General features: G+C 42.3%; 1 protein-coding gene, 1 long non-coding RNA gene and 1 pseudogene across 7 annotated transcripts; 2 read left to right on the forward strand and 1 right to left on the reverse strand.

The window, feature by feature from the left end:
* Positions 1-3,831: 3,831 nt before the first annotated feature.
* Positions 3,832-7,022, reverse strand: LOC136539380 (uncharacterized). Of its 3 annotated transcripts, none has more exons than XR_010779652.1 (3): positions 6,266-7,022; positions 5,479-6,200; positions 3,832-5,069 (listed from the first exon to the last, which is right to left on the reverse strand). It is a non-coding gene; the product is annotated as an uncharacterized lncRNA (long non-coding RNA). The 3 variants fall into 3 exon arrangements; XR_010779653.1 differs by having other exon boundaries at positions 5,479-5,600; positions 5,688-7,022; XR_010779651.1 differs by having other exon boundaries at positions 5,479-7,022.
* Positions 7,023-9,707: 2,685 nt separating this feature from the next.
* Positions 9,708-23,293, forward strand: LOC136527967 (NADH dehydrogenase [ubiquinone] 1 beta subcomplex subunit 8, mitochondrial-like; annotated as a pseudogene).
* Positions 23,294-25,919: 2,626 nt separating this feature from the next.
* LOC136527942 (uncharacterized) lies at positions 25,920-27,498 on the forward strand. 4 transcript variants are annotated; one of them, XM_066520819.1, is made up of 6 exons: positions 25,920-26,096; positions 26,290-26,503; positions 26,583-26,669; positions 26,778-26,867; positions 26,988-27,200; positions 27,281-27,498. In XM_066520819.1, the coding sequence occupies exons 2-6, from the start codon at positions 26,449-26,451 to the stop codon at positions 27,397-27,399; spliced, it is 564 nt and encodes a 187-aa protein (XP_066376916.1). In that variant the 5' UTR covers positions 25,920-26,096; positions 26,290-26,448; the 3' UTR covers positions 27,400-27,498. The 4 variants fall into 4 exon arrangements, with proteins under 4 accessions (XP_066376916.1, XP_066376922.1, XP_066376908.1 ...); XM_066520825.1 differs by having other exon boundaries at positions 26,304-26,503; XM_066520830.1 differs by having other exon boundaries at positions 25,942-25,978; positions 26,304-26,503.
* The last annotated feature ends 246 nt before the right edge of the window (positions 27,499-27,744 follow it).

The following is a 27,744-nucleotide window of genomic DNA, read 5'->3' on the forward strand; positions in this document are numbered from 1 at the left end:
GACGCCCACTCGGTAAGGACCCCAGAATCATGCGGAGCAGATAAGGCAAGGCGCTTAAGTCAACCGTAATACCGAGGACCGTACCCTGCACACCTGTAGGACAGTACCGACAGGCCATGCTAGAAGGGTGCTTTGCAAACTTCTAGGCATGTCAGAACCCGAATAGTGTTGTGGGCGTCGGCAATTGTCTTACAGTGTTGTGGGCGCCGTCATTTGCCATACCAGGCGAACACGGTAAAGCCTGCCACACGTGTCTGACATAAACAATATTGTGGGCGCCGACGATCGTCTTGTACCTGACAACGTGGGCAACAAGACTTAGTAAAACACGAGCACACACACACTCTCCCTCTCACTTATAAGGCCATCCCCTTCACCTATAAAAGGGGATGCGCTCTCTCCCAACAGGGGACGGTCATTCCGACTCTCTCTTGGCTAAGTTCAGACATTCCGAGCACTCGAACAGCTCCACGGCTCTAGAACTCCAAAGCTACACGGAGCATACGTTCTAATACTTAGAGCATGTAGGAGCTCCCGTCACTCTTAGCCCTTCGGTCCAGAGCCCAACCGGACCTTTAACACCCCCTTCTTATTCCCACTCGTTTGTAACCCCACAGCAAACTTCAAGCACCTAGGCTTAGGAATAAAGTCACCGACCGACTGGAACTAGACGTACGACGCGTTGCCTAAACCAGTATAAACCCTATGTCATTGAGTGCTAGGCCATATCCGATCACAACGTATGGCAAAATTACAAATATTTACTTGTTGGTCACTTTTCGCACCGACACTACCACTCTAACAATTTATTACTTACTAAAGCTCTTCTAAAGGAAACATTAAGTGGTTTAGCGCCAAGAGTTGTTGCAACAATAGCTTGCTTTTACCAAAATATATTATACAGGTTAGGATATTGGAACTTAAGGAACTCTTTCAAGCTAGGTATCCTCCCATAACATAATTTAATTTGGGTTCCCTCTCCCAACGTAAACTTGCCTAATTTTAAGAATTGGTCCTTCACCCCATCAAACTCATCTAAAATGGGAATCTCCAACCTTTTTTGGCTGTGAAAGGGTATTGTCTTTGGCATATTTATTTCTAAGTAGTTGTTGCCAAAAACCCTCTTCATTATATAACTTATATAACCACTTACTTAATAAACATTTATTTTTTATGTCGTGATTTTGTATGTCTAGGCCTCCCTGCACTTTTGGTTGGCAAATGATGGACCATTTCATAAGTCTATTCTTCTTTTGTTGTTGATCGTATTGCCAGAAGAACCGTGATCTATAGTACTCAATTTTCTTAAGGACCCCTCTAGGGACTTCAAAAAAAGAGAGCATAAACATAGATAAACTTGACAACAGTGAATTAATCAACACCAGACGATTGCCTAAAGAGAGCATTTTTTCCAACTAGCCAACCTCTTTTCAATTTTGTCTTCAATGGCTTTTAAATCTTTGCTATTAAGTTTTCTATAATGCATTGGCAGGCCTAGGAAACGAAAAGGGTAAGCTCCTAGTTTGCATCCAAAAAGAGTTGAGTATTGTATCTCATAATTCATGGCTTGCCTAAAGCAGAAGATCTCACCTTATAAAAATTTATCTTTAGACCTGATAATTGCTCAAAAGTGCATAGCAACAACTTCATGTTCATTACTTGCAGAAAATCATGCCTAGTTTAGGAAAATCACCATGTCATATTTGCAGGATAGACAAGCCATCTTCTACTAGGTGCAGCACTACCCCTGTACCTGCCCATTATCGCTGGCTCTTGCAGTTAAGATAGCTAGCATGTCAACCATTAAATATTGAGGACAAAGGATGACTTGCCTTAAATTTTTTTTTTTTTGCCTGAAAATATGGGCTAATCTGATCATTTACTTTAATGCTAGCATTACCTCCCTGTGCCTTTACCCAAGAACACAAGTCGGGGAAAATCCTTTCATATATATGCTAAGCATATACATAGCTAGAACGCCGGAATTTGGTAGAAATTATGTTGAATAAAGTTCCACGTACGTGTACAGCTCGTTGAATTCTCATGTTCTGAACATGGTTAATTGGTTATCATGTCGTTGCATCGCATTTATTTGATGCAGCATGTTGGGCATGTCTGGTAGCATGTTGTGCATATCTACGGCTAGATTACGGTACGTTACCAAACGTCCAAGTAACATATATAGCTGCTAAGTAAAGATAAATAAAAATACATAAGCAATGATCAACCACTAGCTAGCTGCTAGTCCAATTTTTCTTTGGAGACATGACACATCAAGCATTGAAAGCCATGTGAGCCTCCGCATTGTTTATTCCTGTCATCGATCTCACGGACTTATTGAATAATGATCGAGTGATTAGCCCGGCCGGCTCCCCGGGGCAGTTAGCTAACAGCCAGATTAGCTGAATGTACCCAGGTCGGTGCAGTCTGGAGTCGGAGTCTGCAAATAGTTTAGTGTTCATTCATGCCCGAATTTGTAATCCAAGAGCAGTACAGGCATGACGCATGCGCCCTTCCACAGTCGATGACAGTAATTGTTTTCAAATGTTCTGGTGTTTGTCTGGCTGTTTTAATTTCTCTCATCAATCTGACAGTTTGTTTATAACGGAACAAATTTTTTATATGCAAAAGTCTAAAGCAACAGACAAAAATATGTTAAATTTTTATTTCGATAGCAGCGGAAGTATTGGGACTTGGAGGGGGTGATTGTATCTCTGACGGAGCAGCTGGACAGCCGGAGGCGACCCTAAGCCGGAGACAGGTTGATTGGCCGGTCTGATTTGTGCTGATGGCACGTAGGGGCAAAATCATTTTGATGTGGATGCTCATGGAAACATCTGCATCAGATGTCGGTACTATGTTTAATCCGTCACCTGCCAGCGAGTTAACAACACCAGTAGCTTCGGTGGCGGGTCGCGCCGAGGGCAAGGGAGCTGCATAAACAACTGCAACTATCTCAACTCTCAAGTGCAAGTTGCTTGCTTGATTACGCTTATATATGTTTAGTCCGGTATGGTTTAAACAATTTCATGACGATAGTTTTTTTTTACAAAAACACTCCAAAGAGTGTCTCATATCTTAAGAAAAACAAAGGCTAATATAAACACATAGACAATAAAATACAAAGCAACCTCTAAAAAAAATAAGAATACACCAAAGAGCAACGATTGTTTTCGTCCTTCGAACGTCCACTGCCTGTCAGACCTCAAAAATTGCACTTAAAAGACAGGAAAGAAAGAGTTACTTGCAAACACCCTCACCATCGCCAAACGAAGGCTTTGAAGACCACAAAAAGCTAATTGTCGCTGACAACAACGAGATCTAATACATATCCACTGAAAGACCATGGAACCCTCCAAAGAATGCAGACTTACAATTTTTCATCATCAGAACAAAGTGTTGAAGATATCCGACCTTGCTGTACAACAAACCAAAAGAGGAGGTCTCGAGATTTTACCGCATTGAAAGCTAATCAACTGCTTCCTCTGATAAACACACCAAACGCTAAGATTTGAAGAAAATTAACAGATGTGACAGTAAACTCTCACTAGTCTTTCGCTGATGCTAGATAAAAAATCGTCAATGTAAGGAGAGACCCATGAGGATAGTGGTAGAGTATAAACTGTCCAAAGAAACATAATATTTTGAAGGATTCTTTAGAGTAACTAGTGGACAGGCACGTGCGGCACGCACGTGGCCATAAAAATGGCCGTTCATAAGGGAGGAATTACAGTGAATTTTTCAAGAAATAACAATGCACATTCGAGAGAACTCAGATAGAAATTAAAATATGTATTTGCCGCAGGAGTTGACTGCTCAATTCATGTGTAGTAGATGACAAGAATTCAGGTAGAAATAAATTGTGTATTTACAACAAGAGTTGGTTGCTAAGCACCAACACCATATTTACATTCATATCAAAATCCAACCCACAACTAAAACAATAACTTTCTTTCACTACAAGTATCAGCACTTGCATACCTGCAGTCACCGGGGAAGGAGCAGAATACGTGATATCCTATTTACAACAAAGGCGACACAGCAAACTGGATGCCTTTTATTCAGTCCTGGTTCTCGTCCCAACAACGAATTCTCCAGCTGAATCATATCATCTGAAATTATGAATTCTTGAAAACTTAAAATTTACGCTTTTATTTACACTGAATATTAGCATATCATTTCATCAGTCACCAGGTCCTGCAAGACACAAATTTATCAGAAGAAACATTTACAAGAAATGGGTATGCATACAATTAACATTTCCATCAATAACAAAAGAAATAACAGCTCACTTGTATTTCGTTTGGGAATGTTGCACTAAACAACATTATCTGCCAAAACCTAAGCCTGATTATTTAAAATTAACCTCGTGCCACATGAATACCATCAGGCTTGGTCTACAGGTTTATTTTTCACTGATGCTCTTTACGAAACTATCTTTTTTGCAACACAAAATTTTGACATAAACCAACCTTCTTTTCACACATGTTTTAGATTGAATTGTGGTCCATGTGCAGCCAACTTTTAACAAAAAAAACAACTTCTATTGTTAATGTTCTTGGTGACAATAACCTATGTTAAGCAAACAACTTCACGTGCAATGCGCACGTGGATATCAAAAGAAATCTCATTCATAAAGGAGGAATTACAATTGGCAATAAAATTCTAGCCTATTTGAAGTGGAAAATTCCATTACTACACGGGGAGGCTACGTTGCAAGCTCCTGAGGCATTATTAATAAGTACATAAATATTTATCAGTTATGAGCTAATATCTCCATCTCCCACATCAAACCACTTGTAGAGCTTATGATCGAAGTATGTTGATAGTTTCTGCGTTGTTCCCACTCTCATGCACAAGCCGCTGAGATTTTATTCCGACCTTTTTACTGCTAATGCTCAATAAAAAAAACTCAAAACCACAAGATGCTAGCTTTACCCAGAAATATTTCCTTTCATATCAATTAAATCGGGGCGATACCACGATAATATTGCAGAGAGAGATGTTGAACTATACAAACCTGTGCATGTGTATTGGCCAAAGAAATAAGTTCCCAGATCCAGTAAAAGCTGCAAATGGGGAAAAGGAAAGAAGTTATATAGTTAACGAAGCACAGGATACTGAAGGTACCATATATAAATAAAGTTCATTAAATGTATCACGAGGAGCAAAAGAAAAGATGTCAAAGAATAAATTAACAGGACAAATTCAAATGTCTTATATTTTCTAGATAGATTCAGATTCTAACAAAATGCTCATGATCAGCAGTAAAGATAAAAGCAATACGTAATCCCTATTTGCATGCTTAGCTGGTTGAGTCTAGGACAAGGCAGCAAAGTAGAAAATGAGATAATATAGTTAAAAAAAATCATCAGGTTTTTTCATTAGAAAATACAAAAATGATTAGCACTTCCAAGGAAGTATGAAAAACAAGATGATAGTTGTAGGTTCATAGAATATTTTTCTGTAGAGTCTTACCCATCAATACTTGAGTACCAAACACCTTAGTGAACAAAAACATTGCTATGCCACAAGCAAGAGCAAGAAACAGTAACATAGACACTTGATGTTGTGCAAGTTCTTCATCCTGTGTATGATAACTGCAACCAGATTCGAAAACCGATATAGCAAGAATGCAAAATCCAAGAAGGTGATTGACATTCGACACATTATTAAAGACTACTCACAAGCACTGAGCACAGAAAGTAGGAGCATAACAATGCGCCAAGTGACAAAATTCTTGTAGTGAAACCAGCACTCTTGAGAGTTTGGTTCCAGATCAGTCTATAAACTGCCAGGTAGCATCCTATGTATGCTGTGGTGTGAAGTGCAATATTCTTCATCCTATGTATGCGGGATTCAGAGCTATGTCGGTCTTCTTGGCGCTAGGCACTTAGCTAGTTCGTACCTCAGTTGTCGCAATTTAAAATACAGAAATTAGCACTACGACATAATATGGTGTAAATTGATGCAACTCATAATTAATAGAAAGATGAACCACTAATGATAATGACAAGATTTCTCACAGATCCTTTTGCGATTAACTAATGTTCAGAGTAGTCAGGCATGACATGTATGTGATAATCAATGAAGAAACTAATTTTGCTATAAGAAATATTACCATAAAAACTGTCGTTTTTCTCTAGCAGTATAGCAAGCAAAAGATCAATCTTTTGCCCTCTTAGCTTGTTCCAAGCATCCTGATAGAGCCTCTGAAAATCAGTTTCAACTTGCACTTACCAAAGGAAAATAAACTGATTCTTACCTTCAAACCGCAATGTTCACAAAAGTAGTGCTTGCATTTGGTGACCACTGGATCAACGAATGGCTCCCTGCAAATGAAGCAGGCAAAGGGCAGCGCCTCCTCATCATGCTCGTCCTCCGCCGGCCTTCTCACTAGACACCATGTGCTCCCGCCGGAACCCAGCCTTGCAGTCCGTGTAGCCGTGGATCCCCTTGTACACCTCCCTGGAGGCGGAGATAGAGGCACCAGAGGGATTCTTCTTAAGGGACTCATGGGCCTGCTTGAGCTGTCTCTCGCGGATGGCACGCGCATCGCGGTCGAACTCCGTCTCTGTCTCGAGCGTGGCGGTTGAGGACGACGGCCCCTTCTTGGAGCGCGTGGTCGCAAGGGCGCCGCCTCCACTACCGTCATCATCATCAGACCCCGCAGGCTTGGCAGGGCCGGTGCCAATCCACCACTGTCCCTAGCTCGTTGCTACCGCCGTGGCCATCGAACACCGGCGCCGATCCAGCGCCAGCCTCTAGCTCGCCGCCGCCGCCGACGGCCATCGATTTGGTAGGGTTTCGATTGAAGAGGCGATCGATTCTCCGAGAACTCATGGACAGGCAATGAGGGAGCGAAGGGGCATGCAGTATAGATCGGGGCGGAGGGGCGGCGCACTTCAAGGAAGCGGGGCGGTTGGCGGTGTTGCGTGGGCGGAGTCATGGGGTGGGCAGGGAGCGAGGAAGCACGGAGGCGATGATGTCATTTCCTCTTCTAGATATTGATGATCACTCATATGACGATGTCATCCATATTCCTCGTGAGATATTTGAGGAAGCTAGCGTCGAACAGAATCCCGAAGATGTCCTATTGTGCGACTCACTCAACACCAAGCAAAGGTCTGCCTATGATGAGATAACGACCGCTGTCTGCAGCAAACAAGGGGGGCTGTTCTTTGTGGACGGACCTGGCGGGACAGGAAAGCCATTTTTGTATTGGGCACTTCTCGCAAAACTACGTAGCCAAGATAAGCTTGTCGTGGCTACAGCTACGTCTGGAGTCTCAGCAGCCATAATGCCAGGTGGGAGGATGGCCCACTCGCGTTTCAAGATACCCCTCACTCTTCAGGAGGGCGGTTGCTGTAGCTTCACAAAACAGAGTGGTACTGCCAAGTTGTTGCAGCAAGTAGCTCTCATAATTTGGGACGAGGCATCTATGACAAAGAGGCAAAATGTGGAAGCACTTGACAACAACCGACGGGATATAATGGGCCGGTTAAACCTACCATTTGGTGGGAAGACTATTGTCCTTGGTGGGGATTTCAGACAGGTCCTCCCTGTTGTGCGGAAAGGATCCAAAGCTCAAATAGTCGGTACTTCTCTACGAAGGTCGTATCTTTGGGAATCCATGCGCCATCTAAAGCTCGTCTGCAACATGAGGGCACAGAGTGACCCGTGGTTTGCAGATTATCTGTTGCGTATTGGTGGTGGAATGGAAGAGGTTAACGGAGATGGCAATGTACGTATTCTAGACGAGATATGTGTCCCGTACTCTGGCGATGCCGAGAAAGATCTTCATACATTGATCGACATTATCTTTCTAGATCTAAATTCAAACATGGCAGACAAAGACTACATCACTACCAGAGCGATTTTATCTACACGTAACGATTGGGTGGACATGATCAATATGACAATGATTGATATGTTCCAGGGCGACGAGACGGTGTATCACAGTTTTGACTCTGCGGTAGATGATCCACATAACTACTATCCATCGGAGTTCCTTAATAGTTTGACCCCTAATGGGCTGCCTCCACACGTCTTGAAGCTCAAGCTCAGGTGTCCTGTCATATTGCTTAGGAATATTGACCCTGCAAATGGGCTATGCAACGGTACAAGGCTAGAGGTGCGAGGGTTCCGAAGAAATACAATCCGACGTGGAAATCGTGGTGGGGCAGCATGCTGGGAAGCGGGTATTCCTTCCTCGAATACCGCTATGCCCGTCTGATGACGAGATGTTCCCATTCCAGTTTAAGAGGAAGCAGTTTCCTATCAGGCTGAGCTTTGCCATGACGGTCAACAAGTCACAGGGCCAAACTATCCCGAACATGGGTGTGTACCTACCCGTACCGGTGTTCTCTCACGGTCAGTTGTACGTTGCGATGTCTAGAGCCACGTCAAGAACCAATATTAAGATCCTTGCCCTCCCACCTGATGCGGAGGCACAAGAGGAGGCCAAAAAGACGGAGAAAAAAATGCTAAAAAGAATGCCGAGGAAAAAAATAATGAGTCAAATAAAAAAGATAAGGATAAGAAGACCCCAATAGCGGATGGAACTTTCATGAAGAATATTATATTTAAGGAGGTTCTAACGCCGTAGGTGAGGTAACAGAATATTACTAACGCATACAATGCATTTTTTCATTCAATTTATATTGTACAAATAATATCTCACTAATGTCATATTTGTTGCTGTTTATAGGTATTTTTAAATGGTTTATCAGACTCTACACGGAGATGTTGTATATACACTTGTGTGATGGCATAATGAAAATTGGACATGTGTTATATTATTGTTATAAAAATGACACTTTGAGTGTTTTGTTCATAATATTTTGTTTTGTAACCATTCATAACTATTACACATGTATGTTCTCAAAACCATGAGTTTTGTCGACTTCCTCCACTTTTCTCATGTGCCAATGTGGGATCAACCAAATTAACACCTGCATAATTACAAACATAAATTACTTGAATAAAACCAACGAAGCAAGTTAGCGATAATAATGAACAATAGTGCTAAACAATACCATACCAGTAGTCGTAGGATGGCAGAATCGTAGTGGCGTTGGTTACGCGCATTCAGGAGGATAGCTTCTTTGTATTTTCCTTTGTTGCACCAGGGTCATTAGTTTTTTTCATGAAATCTACAAGACTAAAAACATAGAAAATATAGAACACACTTCATGATCTTTATCACCTATAATATGTGCTGATATGATTAATTAGAAACTCAATTGGATAACGGACAATTTTTCAACTGAACTTATTCGTGGATTTAATGGCATACGAAAGAAATTGATATCGGAGATTTCTTTCTACCGATATAAAACATTATCTTAGCCGCATCACGGAAGTTTGAGAGCCTGCGACGCCGCGCTCTCCGTGACTGTTAATTTCACGAACTTTGCTTTTTAGATTAAATATCACTTTAATGTCGGTATTTAATTTCACAGTATTGTTATCTTATCGTGCGATCCGTTTATTTTTAGTACAAAAATTTAGCTGTTCCGTAACATCGCACGGGCACGAACCTAGTAGTATAGAATTTTTCAGTGGCAGTGTTGTGAAGCCCAGTGATCGTTATTTCCCACAATGCAAAGCCCAGTGAAGTGTGGCCCAGCAAACGTATTCTGACCCAGTGGAGTCCACAAGGCCCAAGTACCAGTTTTCCCCACTGGATACACAGCACACGAGGCCCCGAACAAAGGCCACTCAGCTTGCTTCTGTCTCCAACGCCGCCGACGAGCCGCGCAGCCGCACCCACTACACGACCGACGACTCGCACAGATCGGAGAGTGAGCGAGCGAGCGAGAGATGGCCGGGAGGCTAACCGCGGCGGGATCCCGCATCCTGGGCGGCCGCGGCGCACGCGCTGCGTCCTCCGCCCTCCGGCACCGCGCCGGCATGGGCCTCCCGGCCGCCACATCGTCCCCGATAAGCCCGTAAGTCTCCCGCACCCCGAGTCCAAATCCAAATCCAACCCTAGCTTGAGCTCTCCTCATCCCCGCCCAGTGAATTTCCGTCTCAAATCGATTGGATCTGGGGAATTTTTTGTTTGGGTCGCAGCTGCCCGTGAACGACGAGCTGGTGTGGGATAACGGCACGCCCTTCCAGGAACCCTGCATCGACCGCCTGGCCCCGCACATCGGCAAGGTAGTATGGACCTGATCAGTGATCAAATACGTTGTGCAGCGCAGCATCATAGGCGTCTGGATTGGTTTGATTTGGCTGTATGATTGGTTCTGTGTTTGCTGATGGATAGTATGAGGCGTTGGCGTGGCTGTGCGGAGGGCTGGGGTTCTTCGCTGCCCTCGGTGTGGCTGCTGCTGTGAACGACAAGGCCTCCAAGATACCATATGTGAGTGCACATTGCTAACTGCTGTTTCTCTCGTTGCATTTCCATCTTCCAGTGTTTGTTGTGCTATAGATATCACTCCACCTACGGTAACTATGTTTCTACTATGATATTTAAAAAACCTGCCTCCTTGGGTTATTGTTAAGTTACTAGAAGATATTATTAGTTAAAGTTCTTCCGAGACAAAGTAACTTTGTCTGTGTAGTAAATTGTCTTACTTTTGTTCTTTTTAGTTGTAGAAGATATTATTTGTTCATACAATCATCCTCCACACGCACGGAATTAACAACAACAATATCCACTTACAGTGAAAGTATACTTAATAAACACTAATATAGTAGAAATAACATGGTTTATACAATCAAGTCTTCTACTCGTCAAATAAGTCAGCCTAATACCAAGCATCAATATTGCTTCCTTCAATATTGCTTCCTTCTAGTTTTTTTTTTCTGCAGGGTACAAGAAAATAAAAACACGTGTAAGTTAATATTCACAAATCAACATATATAACAACAAATATATTTGCATCATTATTGGAATACACACCTCTCAAAAGAGACAAAGACGCACACTTTTAGTTATTTCTTTTCTCCAACCTCTTTTGCCACCTTCTTCAGATCCTCCTATATTAGAAAGGTTATATGTTAGTCATTTTTATACACCGGTACAACTACCATATGAAAGCATATGTGTGGTTATTTATCTCCCACTCATCTGAATCAAAATATGTTCTTAAGCACAGGATGATACTGTTTGCAAGCAACTCAATTTTCGAATCGGTTCAGCCAGCGTCTGAAAATAGCATACCAGCAGTTTTACCATTCAAACGGAATACAGGTGCTGACACTGCTATTTCTGCTGTATGTTTTTTAACATCGACATTCTTCAAATGAATAATGTCATCATGAAGAGAGAAACCCAATTGGAAGTATTTTTTAGATCCTAATATACGTCTATAAGAAGCATTCAATGCAACACAACATGGGGTTCCTACTATCCCTTTATATATTCCAAGACTACCTTCCAATTCCTTAACCAGTGGTGCATTGGCTTTATCATTCAATTTGTTACCACTCATTGCACAAACCGTGAAAATAGCTTCATAGCCTAAATGATCACAACTAAAATTGACAGCCTCATGCCTTCTATCACAACAACCAATATTAAAAGATTATTTTCTTCAATGGTTTCAAGCTCATAGGCTTTAGTTTAGGACTTTTCTCCTCCAAAATAGACAAAATATTTGTTTACTATCTTATGTGCATGAGGCCTAGAAGTAGTGAGTACCAAATTTTAATTTTCCTCTTCTATAAGAATAAAATCAGTACGATCTCTTGTTACCGTTGCGTCACCAACAGACATGTCAAATGCAACCGTCATAAAAGAGCGTGTTGCTTTTGAAAACAATCCACGATAATCGTCTCCATCCACAATCTAAATATGTAAATAAACAAATGAAAGATAGATTCAGATAGATACATAAAATAGTAAAATGTAATAAAATTAAGAAGTAATAACTAACATTATAGGTTACACAGTTCAGTTAAAAAGTGCTTAAGGAACGCAAAATTTAAAAGCTTGCACAATATAATCCATTGAAAATACAAGGTCGTATGACTATATGAGTGTTATTGACTTTTGGAAGCACCATTACGAAAACTCACTGCTTTCTGTTTCTACTAATAGAGTAACAGAAACAGTGCAATACTCAGTCGGAGAGTCAGGAAAGCAGACAGACAGATGTGACATGAGCTCTAAAGACTATTTTGTTCAATCATTTCAGAGGAGTTCGTTAAAAAAAATAATTATACTGTGATCATATGGCTGCTTAGATTGGGCAACGCAAACACAAACAACTTGATGTGCAAATTTCAAAAAAATTAGAGACGAATTTTATACACAACATGAACTCTAAATAAAGTGATTCAAGTGGGATAAAAAGAACTTACAGGAGGTGGAGGAGGAGCAGTTGGAGGCACTATATCTGGAGTTGCCTTTGGACCAGACACTACATCATCTTCTCGTGCCCTCTTCATTTCGAGACCCTGGAGTACCTCTACTGTCCATCCTAGTGGGGTAGTGCGGTTGCGTTCAGATCGACGGAGAGCAGTGGCTGGTTCATTAATGACAACTCCTGGGTGACGAAGTTGTGCTGCATGGGTAGCATTTACTGCAGCTTCATAGCCTTTATCTCTTTTTTTTTCTTCTACCAACCACTATTGCTTTTCCTTTCTCCGCAGCTGTTGGTTTCTTATGTTCTCCTGCCATCGTGTCAAACCACCACACAAGAAGCCCAACAGCCAACTTCCAAAAAAAACAATCACTACCAGAAGAAGCAAACTGCCACGGAGGGCAAAGAAAACAGTTATCATAATAAAGAAATCCAGTTGGAAGCCTTAAAATATGAGAGATGGAAAATCATCTAATACATTTTTTAGCAGAACGTCGCTGGAGAGAACAACTCACAAGCTCGCTAGACACGAGGAAAAAATGTCAGCAGGCACTGGAGAAGGGACATGGCGAGATAAGAAACGGAGATCCGGCTAATCGAGCAAGAAAACAGATGTGGTAGTCCCGAGTACCTCCTATAAAGCACCTCGCGTTGAGTCTCTCGAAAACAGGTTTTGGAAGAAGACTGTTGCGAGATCCAAACCCCAACGCAGCAAGCTTGCGCGAGCCTAGGAGGAGGAATGCCGATGACGGAAGAGGTCTCCAGCGTGGAGAATAGCTACACCCTCCCGTCGATTGGACGACAAAGACTAGTGCCCTGACGGTGGCAACAGGGTACGACGGCGGCGGCAAAGTTAGGGGTTTTGACTGACCTAACACAGAACGAGCGAGGAGTAAAAATGGTCCAACATAGTCCACTGCTCTGGTTTTTTAGAAGACTATGTAGCGTGCCCGTACGTTGCTACGGGACAACTAAACTTTTGTACTAAAAACACTCAGATCGCACGATAAGATAACAATACTATGAAATTAAATACCAACGTTAAAGTGATATTTAATATCCAAAAAACAAAGTTTATGAAATTAATACAGTCACGTAGAGCGCGGTGTCACATGTTCACAAACTCTACTGTATAGACCTTTTGGTGATGCGGCTAAGATAATATTTTATATCGGCGGTAAGAAATCTCCTATATATGTTTCTTTCATGCGTCAATAAATCTGCAAACAAGTTCTATCGCATCTCCATACTATCTTTGTGGGTTTCTAAATGCTTCCTCGTTTGTCTCGCTTTTGTAGAGTTGTTCGCTACAGGGAAAGAAGGAATCACGTAGGATATAAAAGGAGATAATCGGCACAACCAATACGTAATATGATTATTTTTGTTTTTTAGAGATTTGTTTTTGGAAAGAAAAATCAAAGGGAGAGGCAGCGCGAGACCAGAAGGAAAACTACGAGCATTTCGAGACTCAAATCCGAGCGATCGTGGGGAGAAGGGATGGCAGGGTTTGGCAGACCGATGACCAGAGGGATTTTTTCACACGATGACGGTGCCTGTGATTGAGCACGATTGGTTTTGGTTTTATGCCCACGCGTTGCAATGGGAGCAACAAAACTAACACAATCAAGATGATGGTTCATGTCTATATGTTTCCCATGCAATGTCCAACGGTTCCTCTTAAGATTGAATAAGACTAACACAATCAAAATTTTTTTTTTCAAATTAATTTTTTATTGCAAGGTGCTCCGTGATTACAATTACAAAATACTGAAACATAACAAAGTGCTCCATGATTCAACACCTAAGCTGATCGTTCGCTAGGCCTTTTGAGAATGATCTAATCATTGGAGCCTTTCCCTAAGAGAAGGCCTCAAAAACCAGTTTTCTATCATGCTTCGATCGTTGGGGCAGCACCAGCACTCTCGACACGCCTCCCCAGTCGCTATCTCTGCCACCAATGTGACTGAAACCAAACAGCCGTTGCGTTTCAAAGTTCAAACCAAACAGTTGTGAGGCGTGTCTCGTCTTGAGCAACAATAACAATAGATATGATATCATATGGTGTTCTTGAAGAAAATACCAGGCCTAGACAGATTATCCAACATAACAGACTATAAAGTGTAACAAAGAGGCAAATGAAGATATGTGAAGCAAAAGACATTGAACTCATTGTCTTTCATTGAATCTGAATTGGTTATATGTTACATGGTGTGCAGACAGTTTAACAGAGTCATCTACACTTTATTGCGATGCTCGTATGATTAAGATGAATTACATGATTTCTTGAGAGGGTTTCTCACCTCTGCCTCTTGTTACTCAATTTAGTGATGTACATTGCAATGCACAAGGATTCCATGATACATATAAGAGCTAGCCCTCTCTGCTCTACTCTTTGATCTTCCTTACCTGGAGAAAAGAACTTAGATTAAAAACAGGGACGAATTAAACGAAGCACTTTCGCAAAGATGGAAGGGCCATAAACTAATATGACTTACTGACCTCATAACTAACTGATACTAATTACAATGTATAGTGAAGAAGATCGCTGATGGCCATGCTCATTTGGTTCCTACATCGGTCCAAATTTCTAACTTCTGGCAAAAAGGGCGTACCTAGTGCAGAGAGCTTATGTTCTGTGTGGGGTCTGAGGAAGGGTGTCAGTGGCAAGCCTTAGCTTCGCCTGTGCAATGCGAGGAGACCGCGACTCGAACCCAGAACCTTCTGGTCACAGGCGGTAAGACTCTACCGCTTGCTCAAGGCCCGCCCTTCAAATTTCCAACTTCTGGCAATAAAAAAATTCACGTAGGGGTGCTTGCTAGTCATTTTCCAAGGAGTGAGTTATGTTTTGGCTTGATAATTGTCTTGCTAGTAATCAAGAGAAAAGTAATTACCTAATTGATTGCAATATGAAGAAACAAAAAAAACCTATTGTTCACGTGGTATAAGAGGGCTGCTTGGAGGCCACTGCTTGGTGTAGGCATGGCGCTCATGACTTCATGAGCCCTGGCTTTCTATATCAGATGTGTGTAAGGAACAAAGGACCCTAGAACAACATTGTAGAGGAAATAGACTTTCTGTATCATGACTTCAAGAACACCGTATGGTATCGTATCTGTTGTTATTGTTGCTCAAGACGAGACACGCCTCACAGCTGTTTGATTTGAACTTTGAAGCACAACAGCTGTTTGGTTTTAGTCACACTGGTGGCAGAGATGGCGACTGGGGAGGCATGTCGAGAGTGCTGGTGCTGCCCCAACGATCGAAGCATGATAGAAAACTAGTTTTTGAGGTCTCCTCTTAGGGAAAGGCTTCAATGATTAGATCATTCTCAAAAGGCCTAGCGAACGATCAGCTTAGGTGTTGAATCACGGAGTACTTTGTTATGTTTCAGTATTTTGTAATTGTAATCACGGAGCACCTTGCAATAAAAAATTAATTTGAAAAAGAAAATTTTGATTGTGTTAGTCTTATTCAATCTTAGGAGGAACCGTTGGACATTGCATGGGAAACATATAGACATGAACCATCATCTTGATTGTGTTAGTTTTGTTGCTCCCGTTGCAACGCGTGGGCATGAAACAAAAACCAATCGTGCTCCATCACAGGCACCGTCATCGTGTGAAAAAAATCCCTCTGGTCATCGGTCTGTCGAACCCTGCCATCCGTCCTCCCCACGATCGCTCGGATTTGAGTCTCGAAATGCTCGTAGTTTTCCTTCTGGTCTCGCGCCTCGCTGCGCTGCCCCTCCCTCTGATTTTTCTTTCCAAAAACAAAAAATAATCACATTACGTATTGGTTGTGGCGATTATCTCCTTTTCTATCCTGCGTGATTCCTTCTTTCCCTGTAGTGAACAACTCTACAAAAGCGAGGCAGACGATGAAGCATTCAGAAACCCACAAAGATAGTATGGAGATGCGATAGAACTTATTTATATATTTATTGGCGCACAAAAGAAATAGATATATGAGATTTCTTCCTACCGATATAAAACATTATCTTAGCCGCATCACGAAAAAGTTTATACAGTAGAGTTTGTGAGCATGTGACGCCGCACTCTACGTGACTGTGTTAATTTTATGAACTTTATTTTTTTGGATATTAAATATCACTTTAACGTCGGTATTTAATTTCATAGTATTGTTATCTTATCGTAAGATCCGTATGTTTTTAATATAAAAGTTTAGTTATGCCGTAGCAACGCACGGGCACGCTATCTAAGCTTTTAAAAAAACCAGAGCAGTGACTGTGTTGGGCCGTTTTTACCCCTCACTCGTTCTGTGTTAGGTCAGTCAAAATCCCTAACTTTGCCGTCGCCACCGAGCCCGTGCGCGTCCGCCGCCACCGTACCCTATTGCCGCCGTCAGGGCACTTGTCTTTGCCGTCCAATCGGCGGGCGGGTGTAGCTGTTCTGCACGCTGGAGACCTCTTCCGTCGCCGGCATTCCTCCTCCCAAGCCCGCGTAAGCTTGCTGCGTTGGGGTTTGGATCTCACAACTGTCTTCTTCTGAAACCTGTCTTCGCGAGACTCGACACGAGGTGATTTGTAGGAGGTACTCGGGACTACCACATCTGTTTTCTTGCTCGATTAGCCGGATCTCTGTTTCTTACCTCGCCATGTCCCTTCTCTAGTGTCTGCTGACGTTTTTCCTCGTCTGGCGAGCTTGTGAGTTGTTCTCTCCAGCGACGTTCTACTAAAAAAAGGTATTAGATGGTTTTGCCCATCTCTTATATTTTAAGGCTTCCAACTGGATTTCTTTATTATGACAACTGTTTTCTTTGCCCTCCGTGGTAGTTTGCTTCTTCCGGCCGTGATTGTTTTTGTTGGAAGTTGGCTGTTGGGCTTCTTGTGTGGTGGTTTGACACGATGGCAGGAGAACGCAAGAAACCAACAACCGCGGAGAAAGGAAAAGCAATAGTGGTTGGTAGAAGAAAAGAAAAGAGATAAGGGCTTTGAAGTTGCTGTAAATGCTGCCCATGCGGCACAACTTCGTCGCCCAGGAGTTGTCATTAATGAACCAACCACTGCTCTCCATCGATCTGAACGCAACCGCACTGCCCCCACTGGGATGGACACTAGAGGTACTCCAGGGTCTCGGAACAAAAGAGGGCACGAGATGATGTAGTGCCGGGTCCAAAGGCAGCTCCAGATATAGTGCCTCTAACTGCTCCTCCCTCACCTCATGTAAGTTCTTTTCTCCCACTTGAATCACTTTAGTTCATGTTGTATATAAAATCCGTCTCTAATTTTTTTTGGAATTTACATATCAAGTTGTTTGTATTTGCGTTGCCCAATCTAAGTAGTCATAGGATCACGGTATAATTATTTTTTTAACGAATCCCTCTGAAATGATTGAACAAAATAGTCTTTAGAGCTCATGTCACATCTGTCTGCCTGCTTTCCTGACTCTCCGACTAAGTATTGCTCTGTTACTCTGTTACTAGAAACATAAAACAGTGAGTTTTCGTAATGGTGCTTCCAAAAGTCAATAACACTCATATAGTCATACGACCTTGTATTTTTAATGGATTATATTGTGCAAGCTTTTAAATTTTGCGTTTCTTAAGCACTTTTTAACTGGACTGAGTAACCTATAATGTAAGTTATTACTTCTTAATTTTGTTGCATTTTATTATTTTATGTATCTATCTGAATCTGTCTTTCATTTGTTTATTTACATATTTAGATTGTGGATGGAGACAATTATCGTGGATTGTTTTAAAAAACAACACGCTCTGTTATGACGGTTGCATTTGACATGACTATTTGTGACGCAACGGTAACAAGATATCGTACTGGTTTTATTCTTATAGAGGAGGAAAATTATTGTTTGGTACTCACTACTTTTAGGCCTCATGCACATGAGATAGTAAACAAATATTTTGTCAACTTTAGAGGAGAGAAGTCTCAAACTAAAGCCTATGAGCTTGAAACCATTGAAGAAAATAATCTTTTGATATTGGTTGTTCAAAGTGATAGAAGGCATGAGGCTATCAATTTTAGTTGTGATCATTTAGGCTATGAAGCTATTTTCACGGTTTGTGCAATGAGTGGTACCAAATTGAATGATAAAGCCAATGCACCACTAGTTAAGGAATTGGAAGGTAAGGGAGAGTGGGAACCCCATGTTGTGTTGCATTGGATGCTTCTTATAGACATATAGTTGGATCTGAAAAATACTTTCAAATGGGTTTCTCTCTTCATGATGACATTATTACTTTGAAGAATGTCGATGCTGAAAAACATACAGCAGAAATAACAGTGTCAGCACCTGTATTTCGTTTGAATCATAAAACTCCCGGTATGCTATTTTCGGACGGTGGCTGGACCGATTCAAAAATTGGGTTGCTTGCAAACAATATCATCCTATGCTTAATAACATATTTTGATTCAGATAAGTGGGAGGTAAATAACCACACATGCTTTCATATGGTAGTTGTACCGGTATATAAAAATGACTAACATATAACCTTTCTAATATAGAAGGATCTCAAGGTGGCAAAAGATTGGTTGGAGAAAAGAAATAACTAAAAGTGTGCATCTTTATCTCTTTTGAGAGGTGTGTATTCCAATAATAATGCAAATATATTTGTTATTATATATGTTGATTTGTGAATATTAACTTACACGTGTTTTCATTTTCTTGCACCTTACAGAAAAAAAACTAGAAGAAAGCAATATTGATGAAGGAAGCAATATTGATGCTTGGTCTTAGGCTGACTTATTTGACGAGTAGAAGACTTGATTGTATAAACCATGTTATTTCTACTATGTTAGTGTTTATTAAGTACACTTTCAGTATGGGTGGATATTATTATTAATTCCGTGCGTGTGGAGGATGATTGTATGAACAAATAATATCTTCTACAACTAAAAAGAACAAAAGTAAGCCTTGGAGGCCTTCCTTCGTCGTTGCCATCGTCGGCCGGAATCGTTCGCCGTCGCACCCGCGCCATTGCCCTAGCCATCGGTCTTGGAGGCCTCCCTCGCCTCTATCAATTCCGCGCCCTAAGCTGCACGTTTCCTCCCCGCAACCGACACACGAACCTCGGCTCCACGACCTCGCCCCGTGACGCTGACCCCGACACACGACCTCCTTCTCGCTGCTCCAGCCACCGTCCTCGCCGACCTTCGCACCCAGCCTCCTTCAGTCCTCCCTGCTGCGAAGCGGCCCCCAACGTCGATGATGTCAGCCGCGACGCTGACAACCTCGGCACCCGGACTCCTCGCCCTAGCCGCCCCCGCCAATCTGGGACCTAGCCTCCCCGCTGCGACCGCGCCCCCGCCGCGGATGGTGAAGACGTTGGCCGCGATGCTGACCCCGGCACCCGCCCTAGCCCGTCGCACAACGGTAAGTCCTCCGCATTTTTTGAGCACCTATTTCTAAAATTGCTACTCTGGTTCATCAGTCCTCCACTTAGATATAGTTTTGCTTGTGAGCTTAGCTGTGGGGGGTACGGTCCCGGATACCCACGGCAGACTACATGGGCTGCGCCTCTAGGGGTGTCCCAGCCCACAGGATGAAGCCTTGCGGAGCACGGCGCTGCTCGGCGCACCCCGCAAGACACCGGGAAGATATCCTGAAGATACTACGAGATCTGTTAGGATACGTATGATCTCATGATTTCTGTAACATGTTATTATTTTCCGGTTATCTTCTAGATCTAACCGACTTGTAACCCTGCCCCCCAGACTATATAAGGCGGGTAGAGCCATGTTTTTGAGGCGTCGCCTAGTCGTCGCCTAGGCGACAAGGCGTGGCAGAGGGGCTGGGCGTCGGGGGCGCCACGACCTGGAGTGGTATGGCGTCCGCTTAATCGCATTAGGCGTCGCCTAGGACTGGTTTGGCGTCGGGCGGACGCCTACAAGCTCGCCGCGGACGCCGGATGCCAGTTCGCGAGGGGAAGGGCGCCAAAAGACCGTGGCCCTCGCGGTCGCGGGAAATCGACCGCGCAAAAGGAAATCGACTGCGCGGTGGCTGCGCGGCGGGAAATCGACTGCGCAGGGGGGAAATTGACCGCGCGGGAAGTAGATAGGCCCTTCCGCGCGGGAAATTTACCGTGCGAGGCCTTTACCCGCGGCCACGACTGAGATCGAGGGGAGAGGAAAAGAGAAAGGCGGCAGGAAGACCGGGCGACCGGAAGAGGAAGAGAGAAGGCGGCGGGCTTACCTCGAGCTCCGCTTGGCTGCTCCTCTGCTCCAGTCCACCGGCCGGCCGCCCCTGCTTCGCACATCGCGACTCTGCCTCTGCCTCGAGTCCGCACATCCGTCCGCACCTGCTCTGCCTTGCCTTGGTCGGGTACTTCCCCTTCCGCCTGGTATGCCTCTCGTCTCCTCTGCTTTCCCTCCTACCTCCTCTGCTTTCCCAAATATTTGAGGCGTGTACTCTGCAGTCTGCTTTCCCTCCCCTCCTCTTCCTCTGTTTCCTTCCCTCTTCCTCTGTTTCTTTCCCTGTCTCTCATGCTTTGTTACAGAGAGGTGACTGGAACTGCTCGAGTTCTTTGTTTTTACAGTTACAGCTAATAGCACAATGGCGAGTACATCTTCCATTACCAGCAATTATGATATTAGAAACTAATTTGTTGCTATTGAGTGATGAGAGATTTCAGATTTGCTATTTTGCTACTTTATTATGTTGTGCACTAGCACTCTTGGTAGCTAATTTATTATGGTATTACATGCTAAGACTTGCAATATTAAGGTATGATTTGCTTCTGAATTTTAGTAGCATATATATTAAGATGATCATATGGCGCCTAATAAATGTGTGTATGGCGTCGCCTAGGCGTCCGCCCCAAACGCCTAGGCGTTGTGAAGGGGGTCGGGCGCCGCGCCTCGCCGCGGCGCCTCAAAAACATTGGGGTAGAGACCCCCTCAAAACACACGCAATATCATACGATAGCCAATACAACCCAACAGACCACAGGAGTAGGGTATTACGTCGTGCTGACGGCCCGAACCTGTCTAACTCTTGTGTCTGTGTTGCCTTCTTGTTCTCGATTACACGCATCTCTACCGATCAATCTACCTTCGTGGGATACCCCTCGGAGGACTACCGATGATATTCTGTCGACATTAGCTTTGCCATCACATTCAAGGGTTCTCCAAAGCAAAGCACAATGGAAAAGCGGACATCAATGACCTGAACTTTGACATGATATGCTGCTGATACTGAAGGTTTATATTCAGAATTCCCTTTCTCATTTGTGTAGTAGTAGGCAGTAAGATCTGTGGTACCACAATGTGATTTGTCTCCTTTCCTGCCTCAATTGTGAATTCATCCTCAATTGTGTAGTAGTAGGCACTAAGATCTAACGTTAACCATTATTTTTTTCTTTTAGTTTTGATTTGTGGCTTGATCTGAGGTCACAAGGAACGTTGTCGACTCCTAACAGTCAATGAAAGATCCAAGAAACTGTGTTAAAAAATCAGAAACATCAGTATTGATCTACTATCTATTTTTTCCATTTGGTCAAAGTTGTTAACTGTGGCTTGAGGTTCGATTTGGAGGGGAAACATCATACATAGTAGCAGGATCAGTTGCGGCACTTGAGCAAAAAATACTTGTGCTTAAATCCTAATAAAGAAATATATCGGTCAGTATATAGAAGTATCAAATATATTTACTGCAAGTTTTCGGTTTTGGATGAGGCGTCTAAATTTCGGAGGAGGAACCATCCAAACTGGAATAATTTGTGCCTTTCATTCAGGTGCTGCCCATATGCAACAAAGCTACTGAGCCAAGGTGACATGATTTGATCTCTGCCTTGTTTTCTGCACTGCAAAATTTCCGTCATGCAGGAGTCTTTTGTAGTTGTGTATGCAGAGTTCTTGCTCCACAGGGTGGTGTTCTTTGTCCTATCCTAGGGTTGCTGCTCATGGTGGTGGCACACACATTGAGTCTGTAGTGTTCTACTATGGTGGAGCAATGACGATCGGCATTTTCCTTGTGATACTGATTATACTCTTTCAGGAAATTTATAATCCTCTTCAATCTGCTCTATATAGTAGTAGTTGAGCACTTAAGCTGATGGTTGGTATTGGTAATGGTGGTTGGTGCCATTCTTGTAATGGTTCGATCAAGCTCAGTTACTGTCTTATTTGAAACTACCATTTGGATTATGGAATATTTGAAGATTATATGCGAATTTGCATTGGAAAAATCCTCAGTCAGCAATATACTTAAACTATTACAATTACAATATATACCTTTGGCAGCCCCAACACGGGCGGGTTGGGTGCGTCGGCCTGGGCGACCGTCCCTCGGTGCGGCGGCGGCGGCGGTAGAAGGAAGCTCCCATACTCCTCTCCTACTCCTCTTGGTGGCCCTACCCCTGCCATGCCATAGGTACTGCTGGCCCCCGCCCCTCCCTTTCTTCCCTTTCTACTGCAGTGGGATCAGGTTGTCGTCTTGGCGTGCGTTGGGGTCACTGGATCTGGTGTTGCTACGACCAGGTTCATTGGGCTTACGCACACCACGCGCACGATGAGTGTATGGGTGCTTGCGCCAGCCTGTGCCTGTCCCCGCACTGCCGGTTCGCCTTTGGCGAAGCACGCACGCAAGCACGGGAGCACAAGTGGGGCTCGCTGACGCTGTGGACGGTGACGATAGGCACCCCGTGCCTACGATGGATGAGTAGGTGATGAAATTTTTTTCTTCTGAATGTAGGGTCGAGTACCACGAGTTCATTATAGATTGATTGAGGTACGAGCATGTTTTTTCTATTTTTTTTGGCAATCACAATGTGCTAAATAGTTTGTGCCTTCTTTTATATTAAGCTAGGACTCATCATGCTCTTTCATGAATCATGATTGCATCAATCTGGTGTTCTGCTTGCTTCCATTTGTTCTGTTATTCTTGGTTTAGCATCTGCATTTCTGCTTGCATTTGTAGGTGCCTGCAATTTGTTAACGGTAGGGCCGGAGACAGTTGAAACAGTACCAACGGCAATGATTTGGAGCTCCGGTGAGAATAAGGTAACAACAGACATTGTCAATGTTCACTAAATTTTATGTCCAAATTGTCAGGAAAAGAATGCAGATAAGTCATGAAGTTTTCAGTCAAATAATTTAATAGACTACTAAAATGCTAACACGTTCTGGTGTATCTCCCCAATCACCATAAGTGCAATAATTGTTTAGTAATTATGCCTATAACAATAGGTCAATAGCCATCACAATCTGATGTTGTTAGTATGTTGGTGTTGTCAATATCTCAGAATTTTTATAAATATAAATCAGTCCTATACTCCTTTCTCGTGAGACCGCAAGCCATGCTGATATTATGTCCTTTAAGATAGAATGACTGAACTACACAACTGTCCAACATATATTTTAAAACTTCTCTTATGTAAATAATGACACATGCTTCTATTCTTTACTACTCGCAGGAACTAAAAAAAATCAAACCACTGCCTACCCCTGTCATTCACACAAGCATGATTGCAGGGCTTCAACCAAAATCAGAGTCTGCCTGACCAGGTAATTTCTTAATCATTCACAGTCCAGCAATTGGATTCAGAAGTAGAGAGGATTCAGTTAGATGCGAATTGCTTTCACCGTGTCCCGTTTCTCCTGCTTCCTACCCAGTCATCTCCCCGATCTTGACGTCAGCACCAGGGATGATGGTCGCACACATGGCTCGCACTACTATTTCTCAATCAATATATTTGTTTTGATGAATTATAGAATTAGTCAGCCACCATAAAAATGCTAATTCAGTGTTGACATCCATTGACTTTTGTGTTATTTACCTAAATCTGATTTGTCCTCTCTAATTCTATGCACTATTTTTTCAAGATTATCCTGGTCAACTTTTTTAAATGATCAAAGTTATCCTGGTAGCTGTTTCAACGCACTGAATTTATAATTCATATTCACAAACTGAATTTTCAATATACACAGTCCAGTTCAGCCGCACTAAAACGCAGTGCAATAGCTAAATGGTACATGGCATTTATATATCATAATATCACAAACTTGTATGTAGTTCCGGATAGTAAACTTAGAGTTTTATAGGGAACCTGAATCAGCATAGTTGTATAACACTATAGTTTGTTGTTATATGCTTTCTGACAACTATTTGACTGTCATTATCAAGTTGTTTCACTATAGGATTCCGTCTTAAAAAACAATCCAGCTCTCAATCCATATATAGTGCAATTGTACAGTCCATTGATCTACTTTCCTAATAGTGCTCGATTACATCTCCCATTTGATTGAATATTGCCTGTCATGTGCTTTAATTTTCATGCCCTGCTATTTTCTTCAGCTTTCTGTTCATGTATGGTCATTGTGCTGTGAGCCCAAATATGGTTAAAGTGATTGCCTGTTTACCATCTCAAATGCCCTCATTTGATTTTGTCCCAACCTGTGTGGTCGTTCCTGGGTTGGTTGACTCCACTCACCCACATTGTCACCATAGGATTTTGGCATGTCCACTATGTGAACTCAACATATGATCACTAATATGGTGCCTTTGTGCTATTGTATATTTTGTGTGCATTCAAATATGGGGAGAAATTGGTTAGAATGAAATGGAAAGGTAGGATGATACTACAACTGGAGGAGGATTGTCTCAATGTTTACAGGCAAAAAGTGAATCAGACTTCGAAGCAGAAGGCAGACCTGCTTCAAGAGTTGTCCTTTGGCGAAGCTGGTATGGATAAAATCGTTTATACACTGTATGGCCTAGATTTATAGTTTCTTTGGTTAATTTGTAGCTGGTACATCATGTTGCAGCTTCAAGAAAGGGCTTAACAGGTTATTCCCATCTAACATCTGATGAAAGTTGGTTTGGCGTTAAGGAATTCAGAAAATCAAAATATCAGATACTTCAATTTCTGTTGTGTTTCTTTCAGTTCTTTGCTTTTCTATTTGAAGAGCATCACTAACACAGTTTTCTATTTGTAGCTGCCGCTTCTAATCAGATCAGAAGGGTGGAACGGAGGCAGTGGACCTCGCAAGTCTAGGGGTTGCTGCTCTAGCCTCCTCTATGCGCTCGTCGGTAACAACTCATCTGAAATTTTGTTTATTGTATTCAAAGTTTCAAACTGGAAGGTTTTTTCTGTCCATGATCATTACTTCAGTTAGAGACCATCTATCCTTTTTCCTGCATTTCCTCCACTGCATTGCCGTGTTCACACAGAAGGTGGATTTAGATGTGTGTGCCCTATATTGATTAATCAGAGGTTCCTATGTGGTTTAAAACATAAATTAAGCGTCTAAGGTAATATGCACGTGCAAAGAAATCTGAAGTTGTAAATAAATACTCACTGAGAATGGATTTCAAAATTCCGAGTTAGTAAACCGTTTATGATGCCTCTGGTTGCAAAACCTTCTAATGAGATTAGGATCTCAATTTATTGCTAAAAGTGTTTGGTAGTGTTGATGGACACGCCAAGGCCAACCGGTGATCGGGTACCTTTGGGGGACCTTACAAATACAACACATGGAGGTATATAAACTTTTACAGCCTCTCTACATGTTCTGTGTTTATATGTTTTCATCTCCTTACCAAACTTTATTGAAGGGAATCATACAAAATCAGGGTTGGTGCCACTAGATGGGGATCGTAATGAGCAGAAGAGGTAGAGGGAGAGAGAACGGTATGCAACAATGTCTGATGAAAAGGGGACTGAAAGAAACAAGAAACCCGTCAGAGGTAAGGCTGGATAACGAGCTGGCTCGGCTCGGCTCGGCTCATTATCCTAACGAGCCAGAAAGTCAGCTCGGCTCGGCTTGTTAAAAGCTCGAGCTGACTCGTTAAGCTCTTGAGCCAGGTATAAAAAAATACACAAAATATAATATTTGCATTTATCTAAAGTTTGAGAATAATAATAATATAAAAAAATGCATCTAGACCAGTTATCAGTCAATTTATAGGGTCTAGATCAGTTACCAGTCAATTGTAAAGCGTAAGACATGAAGTAATACAAAAACTAATATAAGTTTTGATACTTTTTTTTCTGGAAGCTTGGCTCGTTTAGCTCGCGAGCGGCTCACGAGCTGGCTCGAGTTAGTTCGTTGTAGCTAACGAGCTAAAATCTTGGCTCGGCTCGGCTCGTTATCATAACGAGCTGAGCGAGCTAACGAGCTTCGAGTTTTTCGTCCAGCCTTAGTCAGAGGTATAAGATGAGTAACCAAGAGAATGTTGATATTGAAAACAATATGGCTTCCCATTCAACAGGTATGGAGGTATTGTTGAGTGTCATTTTGACTGCCATTCGTCTTTTAATTAATAACAATTATTATGTTTTGTATTGCAGATGCGAATACACATAATGAAATAGGCGAAAATAGTGACAGGCTCCATAGGCAATCAACCTACAGTAATGGCTTTCAACAATTATCAGGTTACTTATTATAATAAAAGTATTTATTGGTGTGGCGACTAAAATTATCATGTCGACATAGTTTGCTTATTGTATGGTTCAATTTTAATTATATGGTTATATTTGTAGATGGTATGGAACCTTTAAGTTGCATTGGTGGCACTGATGACGTGCATGACATTGATAGTGAGCAAGATATCAGCACAACTCATGAAATGGGTACACTTTTGTATCCATTGCCTGATATTCTTATGAATCGTGCCTGTGTTAGTTTCTTACAGGTGTGCTTAGACACCGTCCTAGCATGCATTGATTAAGATGTCATTCCATGATATATAGATTATGGATATGCACCCAGTCCCATCAACCGGCTTGTCACGTGTCCAAAAGAGCGTAAGCATGATCGTGATAGAGCAAGAAAAGTTGCAATGTCTCTTGAAGAAAGGGCGCTACTAAATAAGAGACGACATGAATTGTATGCACAGAAAAAGGCATCAAAAAAGTCTGTAAAGATGCTACAAATGACTCCAAAGGAGATTTCCCTGTCAACAGGTATAGCAATAATATTGATTTCTTTACAGTAAAAAATTCCGTGGTGCCGTAGGATACTTATTATATCAATAAAATTTTAGACGATCATATCCCTTTAATCATCGGAGGAAACAAGGAATCACCCCCTCCTAGTGATATTGACAATAGTTTAGCTGAGACGGATATCAATACTATTCATGAAACGGGTACGTCTTTATAGAATCGTGGCTTTGTTTTTAATTACTAAAGGAGTTTGAACACCATTGTACCTGACACTGTTGTGTAAAGTTTATTATCACACAATTTGAATTATTGTGTGTCCTTCATCGATGAGACATTGAGATCGTACTTTTTCTTATTACATTTAGGTGTTGTAAATGCATTCAATTCCATTGACAATATTGTCACGTGTCCAAAAGAGTAAGTGCAAACTAGATAGAGCACGACGGGCTACACTGTCTTCTGAACAAAAGGCGCTAATAAACAAGAGGCGGCGTGACTTGTTTGCGGCGAAGAATGCTGCAAGAAAACTGCAAATGACCCCACAAGAGAAGAAATTGAAACA

The sequence above is a fragment of the Miscanthus floridulus genome, chromosome 2 (genome assembly GCF_019320115.1).
Source record: "Miscanthus floridulus cultivar M001 chromosome 2, ASM1932011v1, whole genome shotgun sequence".
Classification (NCBI taxonomy): domain Eukaryota; kingdom Viridiplantae; phylum Streptophyta; class Magnoliopsida; order Poales; family Poaceae; genus Miscanthus; species Miscanthus floridulus.